Source organism: Centroberyx gerrardi, chromosome 1, assembly GCF_048128805.1.
Source record: "Centroberyx gerrardi isolate f3 chromosome 1, fCenGer3.hap1.cur.20231027, whole genome shotgun sequence".
Classification (NCBI taxonomy): Eukaryota; Metazoa; Chordata; class Actinopteri; order Beryciformes; family Berycidae; genus Centroberyx; species Centroberyx gerrardi.
In genome coordinates, this window is record NC_135997.1 from 4,021,117 (window position 1) to 4,037,000 (window position 15,884).

General features: G+C 39.8%; 1 protein-coding gene across 2 annotated transcripts in view; it reads right to left on the minus strand.

Moving 5' to 3' along the window:
* LOC139915745 (uncharacterized) overlaps nucleotides 1-15,884 on the minus strand; it is a 92,227-nt gene that overhangs the window by 40,422 nt on the left and 35,921 nt on the right. For both annotated transcript variants that reach the window (XM_078291423.1, XM_078291396.1), the window contains exons 3-5: nucleotides 5,492-5,738; nucleotides 4,135-4,255; nucleotides 3,129-3,265 (exon numbers count right to left, since the gene is read on the minus strand). In XM_078291423.1, coding sequence (XP_078147549.1) covers nucleotides 3,129-3,265; nucleotides 4,135-4,255; nucleotides 5,492-5,738 — 505 coding nt within the window. The remainder of the gene's footprint in view (nucleotides 1-3,128; nucleotides 3,266-4,134; nucleotides 4,256-5,491; nucleotides 5,739-15,884) is intronic.

Here is a 15,884-nt window from a genome sequence, read left to right on the forward strand (position 1 = left end):
GTAAATGACTCAGATTGAAAGTGATGAGATTTGTTCCAGCAGACGACTGAATTTAAATTCTGTTTTCTGAATTTGTATGGAATGATTGAATTTATTGAAGTTGAAACTGATTATAGAAATCAAACTCATGATGCTCTTACCAAGTTTTTATCCTATTAAAACCATATTGCATTGAAAAGTCCTAGATATTTAGTTTTCTTTAAGATATTAAATTGATACTGGACTCTTGATTTGTTCTGACTTGACTTGCTGTTCTACATTTAGACTTGAGACTTGACATTAATGACATGGACTTGACTTGGACTTGACTTGGTAGTCTACATTTAGACTTGGGACTTAACTTGAGACTTGCGCCTCAAGACTTGAGACTGACTTGGGACTCAAGCAAAGCTGACTCAGTCACACCTCTGATAAGAAAGCTGCTGGATAGGGTTAATAACTAAGTTGAGCAGTAAATTAGTCATCTTCTTGGCCAGCCAGAGTGTTAGCTCCTCAAAAGTACTAGATAAAGGCAAAGATTTAAGCATTTTGAATGTTGAGCCCATTTTCCACGCAGCGCTCCCTCTCTCCCTTCTAAAACTTCCTGTGGATTTTTACGTTATTATCAAGAAACTATTATCATGTGACTTATTTCCTGACCTCTAGACCCCATTCACTGTCATTCACCTCCAAACGATATCAAAACCAAATATCTGAGGTGGCAAACTAAGTGTAGTAACGTAATCCATGGAGGACATGTGTGCGTCTACCAAATCTTTTCCAGGCCTGAAGCATTAAAAAAACATTGTTTTTGAAAAGCAGTTCCTGTCCAAATGAATTTGAACATTTTTGAATTAACATGTGCATTCAGAAAGCCCTCATTGTTGAACGGGGCAACAGCAGGGATGTCTATTCTGAAAAAAAAAACCCTCTCCAAATGCTAACGTAGCTCAGTCAGTTTCACCCAAAACTCGCACCACGATCTTTGCTTCCACGGTCTTTGTTTAAATGGGAAGTCCCGCCTTAGACGGCACTTCTGACCAATCGCTAACATCCTCCATGCCTGGTTACATCCTGCCTCATTTCAAGCCTCTCAGCTGGGGAAGAGTTTTTCTGCCTCAAACTACTGTCGTTCCTATGAAACGGATTAGAATAAGCTGCTAAGGAGGCTAGTTTTATTCTTCGACATGTAGATGCACAAATCAGCCAGACCTAACAATAATAAAAAGCTTGGTTCTTTACAAAATAGGTCAAATGTCAGACATCTACAGAATCACTCTAACTACAGGTTACTAGAAAAAAACAGGAATTTCATAAGGCAGAGAGGACTTAACATTCACCAATCACAATGGCCGAATTATCCTGTAAGCACACATTTACACTCAAAAGATTGATTGATAATGTTTCTACTGTTACCTGCCAGTAAATACTGTCATTACACACTAACACAGAGGACTCCGTTTTCTTCTCGGATGACATGTGCTCTATCATCACGTTCAGGCGCACCATTATAAGGTCAACAGGCGAGACATTATGCTGAGACCCTGAGTGGTGCTCAAGGTTAAAGCTTACAAAGTGGCTATATGAATTATAATGAGCACAATTCGAAGCCGAAGCACGGCGTTGAATAGAATAAAGAAAAATTGGTTAAGACGAGTCAAAGCCTGAGTTACTCTCAACACGTTAGTCTCAAGTTAGTCTCAACACGTCCGCAACCGAAGCCATTAAGAAATAGACAAATCACTCAATTAAAATGGCTCAGTGTGGACTTCTGTTTTGTGTCACGTTTAAATCATGCCGACTTCCTCTGGACCCTTATCTCGGCTAATTCCATTAGAACGTGGAAGGGGTTGGAGAGAACTCAATCTAGGAATTATTCCATGTAGGCTAATTCACCTGTCTGGGGCCTAAATGAATGGAGGTAATTTGGCTCAATTGAGAATAACGATGGAGAGAGAGAGGGAGTGAGAAAGAGAGAGAGGGAGGGAGGGAGGGAGGGAGAGAGGGAGGGAGGGCGAGAGAGGAATCAGAAAAAGAGTCAAACGGAGAGACCGGGGTTGGAGAAAATCGTTTCCAACTATGTCTGAAATTAAGGTAATAAAGGAGAACGAAAGATTTCAATTGACTTTTTTTTTTTTTTAAGATTTATTTTAGGCATTTTTACGCTTTGTTGACAGAAATAGTGTGAGAGAGAGAGACAGGAAGGTATGGGAGAGAGAGAGAGGGGAAGACATGCAGCAAATGACGGCGGGTTGGATTCGAACCCGGGTCGCTGCGGGAAGGACTGAGCCTTATATGGTACGCGCTCTACTCGGTGAGCCCCCGGGGCGCCCTTCAATTGACTCTTGACTAAAAATCTCCCACTGGTTTTTTATGAGGGGAATTATACTTGTCACATGGCGGCGGGCGGGCATGAGCGAAATGGACAGGGAAAGAGCAAAGAGCGCGACAGAAATATGTAATCATTAAGGAGGAGGAGGGAACAGGAGGAGAGAACATTAAGAATAACTTTAACTCCGGAAAACCACCGCCGGGTTCATACCTGCGTTCAAAGAGAGGTTCAAGCAAACATTATTATTATTTTTTTTAATTTCATTTCTCTTCAACATGCAACCAAAGCGTTCATATTCTGTTCACACACACAACCTGTGTCCACATCTCTCATCTCTCATATTGTTATATTCTGCATAATTAATGTATTTTCATAATGATTCCACTATTTCATACTGTATACATACTGATACTTTTATACTTTATTACATTATGTTTATATATACTTATATTTTATATGTATAGCACATATTTCTAATTCAGTAATCCATATTTAAGTTAACATCTGTAAAGTAAATGCATTAACAACTGTAACTCAATCCATACATGTTAGTAATCCATACTTCTCTCCTCATATTTCCCAATCCAGTGTACAAAACACTGCCCCACATTTGTTTACAGTCTATTTTATTGCTTTATTATTAGTTTTCTACTGTATTTATTACTCATTATACAGTATGTCTATTGTATGCTTATATTTGTCTTTTCCCCTACTGAATCCTATTGATATTTGCTGCTGCAACGAGCAAATTTCCCCACAGGGATCAATAAGGTTTCATCGTATCTTATCTTATGAGAGTCCCTCTTTCATACCGTACCTCTCTCCGGTGTAGCCAGCGGTGCACTGGCATTGACCGCTGATGTGGTCGCACAGGCCGCCGTTACGACACGTGCACTCCTGGGAGCAATTAATGCCGTAGGACCCGAACGGACACGGCTGTGCACACACCGAGCCCTGAGGACGAGCACAACGTTTACATGCATCAAACATGTGATTAGGATGCGATCGAGACAGTGATGTGAGTAAGACAGAGCCCATGTAAACACCACAGTCTGATTATATTAATGTGATTATGCTCTTAGTTGCGCAGTAACACATCGAGTGAAAACCTTGTATCTCTAAAATGTCAACTTCTCAAGATCTAAGAAAAACTTGTTTTTAGCTTGATCAATGGATTTTTCAGTTTATCCAGTGGGATTTGAAAGGTTTTAAATAAGACCAAGGGTGGTAAATGTTCTCATCTCATAGAGGAAAATGCACTCCCTCAACTGAAGTTAAAACATGACTAAACAAGACTAAAGTTATGTATGAGTACTCTAATTTCACTCACATTAATAGACACCAGTCAGGACATGTAAACAACTTAGTCATATGTGTTGTGTGGAGGAGGAAGGGAAGTGCAGTCTGTACTGAGCTAGAACAACTGCATAAGAACAGTCTATGAAGTCTGCAATAAAATTGTATTTTCTTTGCAGGTTTTATTTATTCATTTAATTGTTTAAATGTTTTTTGTGAACTAATTCTTCATTCAAAGGGGTTTGGTAGGTTTGGTCGGTCACTCTACCTTAAAGAATTAGTCTGGGTTTCAATGGAGAGTTTTAATGTCCCATGATAGTCTAAATGTCTAAATTTATTTATTTTTTTGACATGAAAACGGAAAAATTTAAAACTATTGAATATCGGCACAAAATATCAGCTGTTGGCAGCTTCAATACTAAAATATCGGTATTGGCCTTAAAACTTCCATATCGGTCGAACCCCAACAGAAATGCACATGTTAGTGGAGGTTGTGGGTGTGGGTGTGGGTGTGGTGCAGGTCGTACCACCCAGCCGGCGGGACAGGAGCAGTCCCCCGTGACGTGATGACACGTCCCTCCGTTCTGACAGGGACAGCGGTGCTCACACAGCGAGCCGTGGCTGCCGGGCGGACAGGGCTCCTCACAGCTGGAGGGAACAGAGACGACAGACAAACTCAAATCTCTCATGCTTTGAAAGGAAGGCAGAGACTAAGTTTGAACCATCAAGGTAAACTACTATTTAGTAAGTAGTAAGTTAACCATAAACAGGGAAAATAATAGTGACAGGGACAGCAAAATGCGAAAAACAGAAACAAGAATACACATGTACGTTCAAATCCTATTCAAATTACTGTATTTCTCAATAATCCAGACATTATGACGGTTTTACTGACCTGATGTTCCAGTCATGTTACATTCAAGTGGTGCAGATCGTACTTTATAGGATACCGATATAATTGTGTAAATTTTGTCCAATTTACTACTGTTGGATTTGTTGGGTAACTTTTCATGTACTGTTTATTTCTGCCGTTTATATCTTGTGTGTACTATCTTTGCACTGTTTGGGATTTTACTTGTATTTCACTTTAAGTCTCTATCTACCTGTACTGTAGTATCAGGTGACGTCTTCTGATAGGTATTTGTAAGGTGTATCTCTGTATGCACTCACATCACATGCGGCGGTCATAAACGCCATGGGAGCCATTTCCAGTGTGCGGACTCTATCTAATCTTGTAATAATTGACTGTTTTTCTGTCCAGCACCTAGTATTAGTTTGGATGTGCGTGCTTTTGTGTATCTGTACTCAATAATCCAGCAACCCATCACCACATTTCTGACTAAACACCTTAAAGTCGAGATGAAACGGCATTTCGAGAGTATCTAACTTCCGTATCGTGACGTATTTCCGAGTGAAACAGGAAAGACAGGCGGGACATAACGTTGGGAGGAATTTGATTTGAACGTTGAAAAGTGGGTGTGTCATAACACCCGAAGACACACCGAAGTACCGTGCTGTTGCTAGCTAGCTAACTAATGAATCTTAGCTCTGTGCGCTAAAAGTTGAAGATTGATTGATGGGTGGATGTCATGATATTATTTGTTGAAATTAGTTATGGGCATGCTTACGTAAGCACACGGCATATTTTGTTTTACAGGAAGAAAACATGATTGAATTTTGATATAAGAATACAATGAAATTGATTTTTGGTATTTTTTTTGGCATATATTGTTAAATAGGTGCACAGTATGACCGGGGATGTGATCTAAAGGGGTTAAAAAGGCATTTTTCATTTAATCTCGTCTTTAACATGACTCACACAGGAAGACAGACAGACAGACAGACATCATGCAGACCAGACAGACAGACCAAACAGCCACTCACAAGGCTCCGGTGTATCCGGGCGCGCAGAGGCACTCTCCGGTCTGGTGGTGACAGGTGGCGCCGTTGAGGCACTGGCACTCCAGCAGGCAGCCCTTGCCGTAGAAGTCGGGCTCACACGGCTCCTCGCAGCGCCAGCCCTGGTACCCGTCGGTGCACACGCACGCTCCGGTGATCGGGTTACACTTGGCCCCGTTCTGGCACTGACAGCGGTTGCTGCAGTGGGGACCCCAGAAGTCGCTCTCACAGCCTGGACAGAAGAACAACTACAGTAAATATATAATTCAGTATCGCATCAATGCATCGATATCTGTCTGCCTGTTGAGGTCTGAGACTGTGGAGAATGTATTGATATCTGAAAATGAAATAAAGCACATGAGAGTATCAACATTTAATGCCACAGCTTTTATTAAAGATGCATGAGGCAACTTTAAGATAGAGAGGAGAAGAGGAGAGGAGAGAAGAGAAGAGAAGGGGAGAGAAGAGAAGAGGAGAGAAGAGAAGAGAAGAGAAGAGAAGAGAAGGGGAGAGGAGAGGAGAGAAGAGAAAAGAAGAGAAGAGGAGAGAAGAGAAGGGGGAGGAGAGAAGAGAAGGGGAGAGGAGAGAAGAAAATAGGAGAGAAGAGAAGAGAAGAGAAGCTTTATAGCAAGGGTAGTAACTAATTACATTTACGCTTGTAACTGAGTAGCTTTTTTGTGTACTCATACTTTAGTATTTTTTAACGTCAGTAATTTTACTTTTTACGTCTTTGCTGAAGTATTGCATAACTACATTTTAAATCATCCATTACTGAGTACAAATTTTGCAGCTCTCCATAAACATCAGAAACTGGACTAACGTAAATTGGCCAATTGTGGAGCCACTGATAGTGAACGATCAGTCAGCAAGGAAGAGAAGAATAATCTGTCTTTACTTGCCTTTCATTAGGTTTTTTCTTTTATTGTGTTTTATTCCCCTATTGTTTTACTTCTCATTGCACTTATATTTAATTCATGTCAAGCTTTGTTTTATCATGCGTTTTATTCTGTCTACTGGTTTTATTTTTTGCTATTTTTCTTTTTCAGTTTTATGTGAAGTTTATTGTACACTTTATACTGTGCTTGTACACTTTATTTTGTAATGTCTAATTTTTCAAATTAAAAGCATCTAGTTTGAACTGTCCTCTCATTATGTTAGAATTGCATGGAAAAGATATCACATCTAACAATGTTCTCTTTTCTAAAAAGTCACTTTTTACTTTTTAACTTTTACGCTGAGGACATTTTAAATTATCTGCTTTTTACTTTTGCTTTACACCAATAATTTTAACTTCTACTTAAGCAAAATTTCAGCAAGGTAACAGCGCTTCTACTTGAGCAGGATGTTTTAGTGCTCTTTCCACCCCAGCTTTGTTGTTCTTCAAGGGGAATTTTGTCTTGGACATATTGCTGCTGCTGTCAAAAGAAACATCAAAACAGGCTTTAACAGATATAGACAGATAGACACCAAACTGACATTAATGTAAAACAAACAGACAGTCCAGACATGTACAACTTCAGTATTACCCTGGGCCTTAATGGATTACTGGCACTAATTTATATGGCGCTATAAAAACACAAAACCGGTGTGTACCAAAGTGCTTTACAGAATAGAGGGGTAACAGGGAAAAAGGAGGCAGACCATGGAACATCATCAGCAAAATTAAGACGTAAGGGAAATAAGAGGTTGGTTAAAAGCATAAAGTAAGAGCAATAGAGCATAAAAGCACATGCAGCGTGAAAAGCCAATGAATAAAAATAAGCTTTAAGAAGAGTTTTTCAACTGTTTCGGCTGTTCTGATGCTTTGGGGAAGCCTTAAACGGGACCTCGGGACCGCCAGGAGCCCCAGATCAGAGGAGCCGTGGGACCTGGCAGTATTGTGTGGGGTCAAAAGATCAGAGATATACCCAGGAGCAATGCCGTGTGCAGCTTCAAAAACAAACAGAGAGATTTTGAAGTTGATTCTGCAAGTCTTCTGAAGGATTTTGAAGTCCCATTCTCATCAAAGGGACGAGGGAGGCAGAAGATCTAACGTTGGTGAGTCCAGGTTTCTCGCTCACTGCTGTTTAGAAGACAGTTTGGATTTGGGCTTTAAGTCTCGATTCAGCACTTCCTGTGGATGGAGAAGTGCCCATACCTGACACCAGAATGTCATAGGACAAGCATCTCAATTAGTGGGATGGGGCGATCTTCTCTATTGCAGCTGCACTTTGTGATTTAGGCTGGTAAGACGAGTGTATTTTTACGTGAAAATCTTGCCTAGTGCAGCTTTCCAGTGTTTTATTTTATGTCTTGAGGTCCACTCAAAGCTGTTTGTGTGGTGTTATGTACCAGAAACACTCTCAATCCATTTCTACACGTTCATTTTCCAGCATCTCTCTGAGCCTTACCAAGAACAGGCTGTTTCTGTCACTGTGTCTTTAAGGCTCATTAATATTAACGACCCCTCTGTTCTGATTGGCTAACCGTTTCAAGAGTGAAATGTGAGACACCGCAACCCGGCAGCTACAGGTAGGGAAAACTCTCCGGTAATAAACAATGACAACCGCTCAGCCGCTTTGAAAAAAAGGCTTTGTTAAACTATTATTTCTTACAAAAACGCTAATGAGCGAACCTTTGTGACGCCACAAAGTTACAGAAGTCCAAGCGGCTCGTTTAGAGGCTCGCTTTTCCAATATGGATTGTGTGGATTTAGTTGCCGACTGTGCGTTTTGATACTTTCATAATGTTTAGATAGACCATCCGACTCCTTAGACTTTTAAATTAATCGCGTCTGATTCAGCAGGCTAAGATAATGTACCTTCAGTTTATTTACAATGTCATGGATTAAAATCTGGTTCACAATCTCTCTTTCACTCTACACAATAGGCTGCAGCAAGAATACAAAACATTCACAACATCTTTCCAATATTGAGTTGCACTGCTGTTGGCACAGGCACAGACTCTATAATGTGTTAAAAGGTTTCCACGGGGATTTTGGGCCATTTTGACTCCAGCGCTTCCCACAGTGTCAAGATGCCTCGCAGTGGATGTTTATTCTGAATAGCTTGTTTCATCTCATCCCACAGATGCTCCGTTGGATTGTGGATAAGATAAATTCATTTGAAAGTCTTGGTCTTATGGCATATGGCATTATCCTGCAGTAAAAATCCATCTACTCACACTGCTGCCATGAATGGATGCACCTGATTGGCAGTGATGTTCAGATATGCTGTAGCATTCAAATGTATGGAGGTATATAACACCCAAAGGCAGTTCTGTAAATCTATAAACAGGATTGTAATCCACGTTTTGCAGGTACAATCCTCAGTTTATGATTTCGAATCACCATTTACATATAAACCAGAATTTTTATTTTGAAAATGTCAAGGCAGAAACCACATTATAAGTGCATTACTTCTAGGTTAGAATCAGGAAAACACTGTCAGTGTACGAATCGTGTTTTACGAATGGGGATACAAACAGCCAAAAGTCGGAACGTAAAAAATAATCTGTAAACATATAAACGGAGATGTAAAATGAGAACTGAAGGCATAAATTAAGGATTTCATTTGTAAAACATGGGTTACAATCCTGTTTATAGATTTACAGAACTGACTTTGGGTTTTCAAATTCGTTTTTTACAACTGAACCATTTCACAATCTCGTTTTTTTTTTACGTACGATTTGTTTGTTTTGGGGGAAAATATAGCTCTACAGACGTTGCTCCACTTGTGTGAAATGAAAACACCTCAGATCATCACACCACAAACATCAGCCTGCAGTGTTGACATGCAGCATGAAGGATGCATGAATTAATGTGGCTGTCTCCATACAGTAACACAGTCTTCCCATCAGCGTCAAAACAGCAGAAACTGTGTCATCAAATTCAGCAGTTTAATTCTGTAGGCCACTGCTTGCTGAAAGAAGTGGTGGATTGTTATTCGGCCAATATTGTACTGTAAAAAAAACTGTAGCCTGTGTTTTTGTTTCAGCTTTCTTTGGCATCTTTCATCAATGAGCCTTTTCCGGCACTAGTCCTCCCTTGGCTGGGTGTACTTCGGTATGTCGGCGGACTCTTTCTTTAACCTGCTTCCTCCCCTTTATCTACACTGATTAGAGTGGATTTAACAGCAATTCAATACGGGATCTGGATTCAGAAATATATCACAAGTCTGTTAGTAGATGAATTGCTGGTATAAATCAGGACCTGAACACATTAGATGAAAACAAGTACAAAAGACGGGACATTTTATTGTATATTACATCATCTCAGATAACATAAATCAAAGCACTATTATCTTTTTGATATATGCTCGCCGGGGGTACTGCACTCCCCAGAAGGGAAGTAAAGCGCAGAGTCTCTGTGTGCCAAGAGCTCTGAATGAATGACCCAAAGATAAAAGGAAGAAACCCTGGAAATGGCGGAGGAAGGAGCCGGAGAAAAAGAGAGGGAGAGAGAGAGAGAGAGAGAGAGAGACGAGCAAAGTTGTCCAGACTTATGGAACTTTTCTTCCCTGACGTGGGTGGTAGTTTCACAGATACTACAGTGTTAAATGTTTCATCAATACTGAGCACAGTGGTGGACAGAGGCATGAGCAGACAAAGCATAAATCAGACATTTCCACCTTACCTCTCTTCCTCTCTCTCTAATTTACCATCTCTTCTTCCCTCTGTTTTCTATCCATCTTTCTATTCCGCCCTTCCCCTCTCTCCCTCCTCTCTCTCTCTCGCTCTCTCTCTCAGAGGGGAGTTCTCTTTATTTCTCTTAACTAGTGAGCCAGCATAGTCAAATCCTTTATCCTCTCACAGCCTCAATTATTCAGCAGCAAAGAGCCCAAATCAAGTGACTAATGACTTTGATCAAGAGCTGCTTGCTGGCACCGAGCAGAACTTTCTGCACTAAATTAAGAGCTGAATAATATACTTTGGCATGGGCTAACTCTTTTAGGAACATTTCTAGGTTTGTTAATGGTATAGTCGCTCTTTGCCAATAATCTAATCTGAGCTTGCTCAAGAGGTTTTGCTCTTTTCTCTCTCATGTCTCCAAAAAAAAAAAATACCCCTAGGTTGCGTTCTCAACCTTGCAATTTTTTTTCAGTGGTAGTTTCTTGAACTCAGGCCAATGATCTTCAAAGGTTGTTGTCAAAAGCATACGGCAATAACTGACCATGATTGTAACTGAAAAATCCACCCGAAAACACACTTTACCGCTGTTAAAGCTATTGGTGATGCATCCCTGGGTCCATGTAGTTGTTTGGTGGTGTATTTTTCTTTTTCCTATGTGAACAACTGGCGATGTGACGTCACCTCCAGATATTTCCTGCAGCTACAATTTGGAGTTTGCTTGCAGAACATTTTTCAGCGATCTAAAACATCAGCGGTAAACGTCTTTTGGTGTCAGTCCCTCAGAATCAAAGAGCGAGGGCTTCTTTCTAGAGCTGCCATTTTGCACCAAGAGACGTTCAACAATCATACAGGGAGAAATCCATCGTAGAAGAGGAGAGAGACCAATTTCTCCGCCCACAGGAGCAGGAGAGAGACCAGAATGCAATGCAGCCACAAGACAGGTTGTGTTTTGAGTAAGGGGCGACTCTCACTTTTTCTTGACTGGAGAAACTTGGTCTCTCTTGCTCCTACTATCCCTATTGTACCTCTTCCATGCTCCTCTTGAGCCTATTATCAATATTCTATGTAAAGCCTTAACAAAGAAAGTCTTATCTTGTTTAAAACCTTGAGTCATGTTGCATTGTTTGCATGGTCAAATAAAAAACCTAGATTCACAAAAGAAAGCAGTGGTTTTCAGATGGTTTTGCTGTATGTTTGTGGACAAGTGAAATGGTTGCTAAGCACAAGACGGCATCAAGAGTGAGACTTTAATGTAATATTTAACATAAATGTAACCTTGTGAAGAGATGCCAGGAACAGGGGAGGAGGGTGTGTGATGATAAATCATTATAGATGATGTTGATAAATCCATTGACGTATACCGGTGATGACGATTGCTCGAATAATTAGGGATTTGTCTTCTTTCTTTAGTGAAGATTATAGCTGCAATTGTGATTCTTGGGATCTTTAAAGGAATTCAATAAAGAACAACCAACCCTAACCCGGTAACAGCATAGTTGATGGAGCAGCAATTAGAAGCTGTCCAGTATCATTTTTAAGTTTTCACATTCACATACATTCACTGAAATACTGATGTTTAAAATTTGCTATTTTTAACGCGACAACTAATTTGAAAATCCATAGACAGCCCGCAGGAAGACGAGCGTTCCTGTCGTCATGAGATTTCCTCATTACAGAGGAACCCAACAACACATCCTGACTTGCTATCTGCATTAACTGGCCAAGATTTAACATGAGAGGAGATTAAAGAGAGGTCTGAACCTGGAAGGAGAGAGAGAGAGAGAGAGAGAGAGAGAGAGAGACACGTGTACAAAGACTGAGTTAAAAAAAAAAAAAAAAAGAGTTAACAAGGAAAGAGAAGCAATCCGCTGGTATAATCTACTCCAGCAGGGAGAACTGTGTCTATCTCCATGAAGGACGCCACAGCTTTTAAGGCTCAGTGGAAGCCATGCTGATCTGTTGCACACGCCACAGGACGCCATGATGAGTCAACACAGGAAACACAGGGAACACTTCAGCTTTCATGACTCACTTCGGTTTTCTGAACAGGTCTATGCAGGCCGTAATGTCTTTAAGTCAATACTACTGTATATCATGGCTTATGACTTAGTTAGGCTTTCTCAGTAAAGACACAACAAACGGGTTTTTTCTACTGAAAATTGCTGCGATGCTCTAAGGAGCTTTTCAGATTAGTTCAGTTTTTAGACATAAAGCAGCAAAACAGGTTTTTGGAAGCATCAGATGGCACACAGGAAGTCACAAACCACGGAGAGAGTGTAAAAACAAATTAAAAAAGTTAATAACCCTAACAACATTCATCATTCATCGTCTAATGGTGGTTTCAGGAAATTGTCACCAATATCTAGACAAACAATTTTACACTAGAAAAATACATGATTATAGGCTACATTATTACATGGCTTTGTTGAATACTCAATTGACCAATAAGTGCATTCACGTCTCATCATATCACTCCACAGTCAAGAAGTCCAGGTGTTTTTGTTAATATAATAATTAACTGGTGACACCTTGTAGCAAGTAGCCTATATTACTCCTTGGTTACTGCTAAACAAGATTAGAAACATGGAATTGAATGGATTTTTAAGCTATATTACTTTAAATTTTTCTCTACGTTTCTATGGTTACAGTTCTACTGCTACAGCGTAGCCATGGATGCTGCCTACATACGTTTATATGGTTGCAGTCCTGCTGAACTATTTTTTGGTGGAAGCTTGTAAATGAATTTAGCTTGGACTAAAGTCATTTGAAGTCAATATTTCATGTCAAATGTTTAATGTCTTATAGCTGTATAATAAGCTCCACTTTGATTCGAGGTCTTGATTCAGTCGGGGTGAATATTTTGTGATAATGACTCGATAATGGCTCGGTGTAGGCTATATTATCCCTTTGTTATACCATGACCTGGGAGAAAACTTGATTTTGTTTCTGCCACCTGCATGGCTTTGACATTTTAGTCTTCTCACCATTCAAAATTAACTCAATTTCAAGGTGTAAGCCCTCCATTGAGGCTTCATATAGTAAGCTGGCAGCTGAGCACTGCATGAACTCGCTGTAGCTAAATTTATGAAGATAAAAAGCATTCTCTTGAGTGAATATCGTATTTACAGCAAGATAGAGCTAGCAAAGCAGTGTGGTGGTTAGCAATGAATAATTTATTCAGTCCAGCATAACCATTAAGTATTTAAACAGCACATACCTACAGTGGCATGAGATGGAACCAGTCAAGCAACAGGTTAGTTGAAAACCAAGGATTTGTACAGTGGTGAACTGTCTTTCTGAAAGTCCGCAGTGAGCAGCCATATTATATTACTATCTAATGTTATGATACTGAAAGACAGCTAACCTAAGGGAGCGCAGCTGTATAGTGGAGTGGATCTCTTCTTCTTGACAATACATTCAGTGAATGATGTGGTTATCCTGACTATTTCAGGACTGCAGTAACTTCAACAACAGCAGCAGGTGATGCTGCACACCTAGCTAGGTGCTGTGGGACTGGAACAACATCTGCATTCGTCTGTGTATTTCTCTGTGTGTTTCGCCTACAAACAAGTAGAGTGAGACAGTCCTTTTCCTGGTTTGGTTGAGGCTCCTCCTCGGTGCTGTGAGTCAGTTCTGCACAATTAGCAGGAAATCGTACCCAGGGACACACAGAATAAACACACAGAGAGCAACACTTGGAATAAACCAATTCTCACGGAAATGGTCTCATTTTCCTCCAGCCATTAAACTATGCTATCAAAATTAATTTGAGAATGATATGTTGAGGTAAATATTCTACACATAGGGGCTTTAAAGATTAACAGCACTGACCTTTTTAAAACCTGGCAAGTGGCAATGGTACTGTATCAGCAGTATAGTACACGTTATTGAAAAGTAATGCTAACAGCTAATGTACCTAAGAACTAGAAATAGAACTAATGTAACTCCCTGAACTGCTGTTTTACTCAGCAGAGTATTACCAGAGTATATCTGCACTTTCTAGCTTTTACTTGGTTTTTGATTTTTTATTGTTTTTATTCTGTTTTATTGTTTAATTATTCTGTGAATTTGCCCTTTATATTTTATTCTTTTTATTCTCTCATGTTTTCATTAATCACATTTTTATCCATCTTGTAAAGCACTTTGCCATTTTTTTGATAAGTGCTCCATACCTAAAGGTTATTATTATTATTATTATTATTATTATTATTATTATTATTATTATTATTATTTTACAACCCCCCCACGTGAAACACGAAGCAGTCATATATTATCCCTACATAAGCCTATATCAGTAATGACCATGCCAGTGAATTAAACAACTATTATTCACTCTTAGAATAGTAACTGAGGAACTGCTCTAACTCTTTTTCTGACTCACAAGGTGGAGGCTCAGCTATTTTCCAGATTGCTTTCCATTAACACAATGTCTGATTACACATTTAATTGTACATGTGAAGCCCACTATTATAGCTATCATTACTGTTTGATGGTGCAAATGGATAATTAGTCAAGGCATTCAGCAGGAAGGAAATCAGATGGATTGTTTTGGAATAAGAGAGTGGCTGGCTAGTTGACCAGTGTAGTTGTTACTTTCCATATTTAAATTCTGCAGTGGCAAATTCTAGGGCAAAGTGTAATGTTTCAAAAGGAGGAGACCAAAGCACTTTGACTAACGGATAAAAACAACTTCATCACCACGCCTGTTGTATCTGCCAGTCTGCAAGTGCCTTCTCACCCCTGATAGCCAAAAAGCACCGACTCAGGGCAAACACCCAGAGAAACGCTGCTTGAACATTAAACTATAAACATGTAATGTTTCTCTGTATGTTTCTATGAGGTACACAGGAACTACTGTGTACTTTTTTACTTTCATGGTATATTCAATTCTATCCTGTGCACTATATTGACTGTGTACTTAAAGTATTGTGTCTACTGTCTAGTGTGAATATTGCGTATTGTATAGGTGTCGATTGTGTATACTGTAACTGACTGTGTATAGTGTAATATGTATGTATACTTTGTTTGATACTGTGAAAGGAAGCGTGTAAGAAGTGTGTAAGATTGCCAGTGCACTTAATGCAAATGGCAATAAAGAATCCTGAATCCTGAAGAGGGACGTTTGTATTTGCTGCTGTAATGTTAAAGTTATAATATGTGTTGACTGCATAATGTGAGCCAAATCGTGTAGGGAAATTGCTGCATTTTTCCAACAAATTTGAAATACAGTCCAGTCCCGTTTTATCAATCTGCTATTTGTAAATCACTTTTCATAAACTATCTTAACTCTGTAGGCCAGTGAAATGCGTTTGGTAATGTTTGCACACATGCTGTGCTCGGCTGATTGATGTCATCATTAAATTGTCTGCTGCACCTACTTTAGATGCTGTTCTCTCCTCTCTCTCCAACCATTCATAAAAACTTAAGAGCTGCACCCTCCTTATTGTTTCTCATGACACAAGCAAAAGTTATGCAAATGTAATAATGATTCATTAATCATCCATCATTATCAAGTGTTATGACAGGATGTTGAGGAGTTTCTTTATATAGAGGCAGGGCTTGGTTTTGGTGCAGGGAAAGACACTGACGCTGATTGGAGGGAGGCGGAGACTCGCCAATCAGCAGCTAATTGGTTTCAGCTGTGAGCGGCGGGTCATGAATGATTCAGGAGGCCCCCAGAAGTGCAGGGGCCCTGTAACATGCCAGGGATTGTAGATTTTTATTGCGTCAGTTTTCATTCATATTATTAAGTTGTACATTTGTTTAAAAT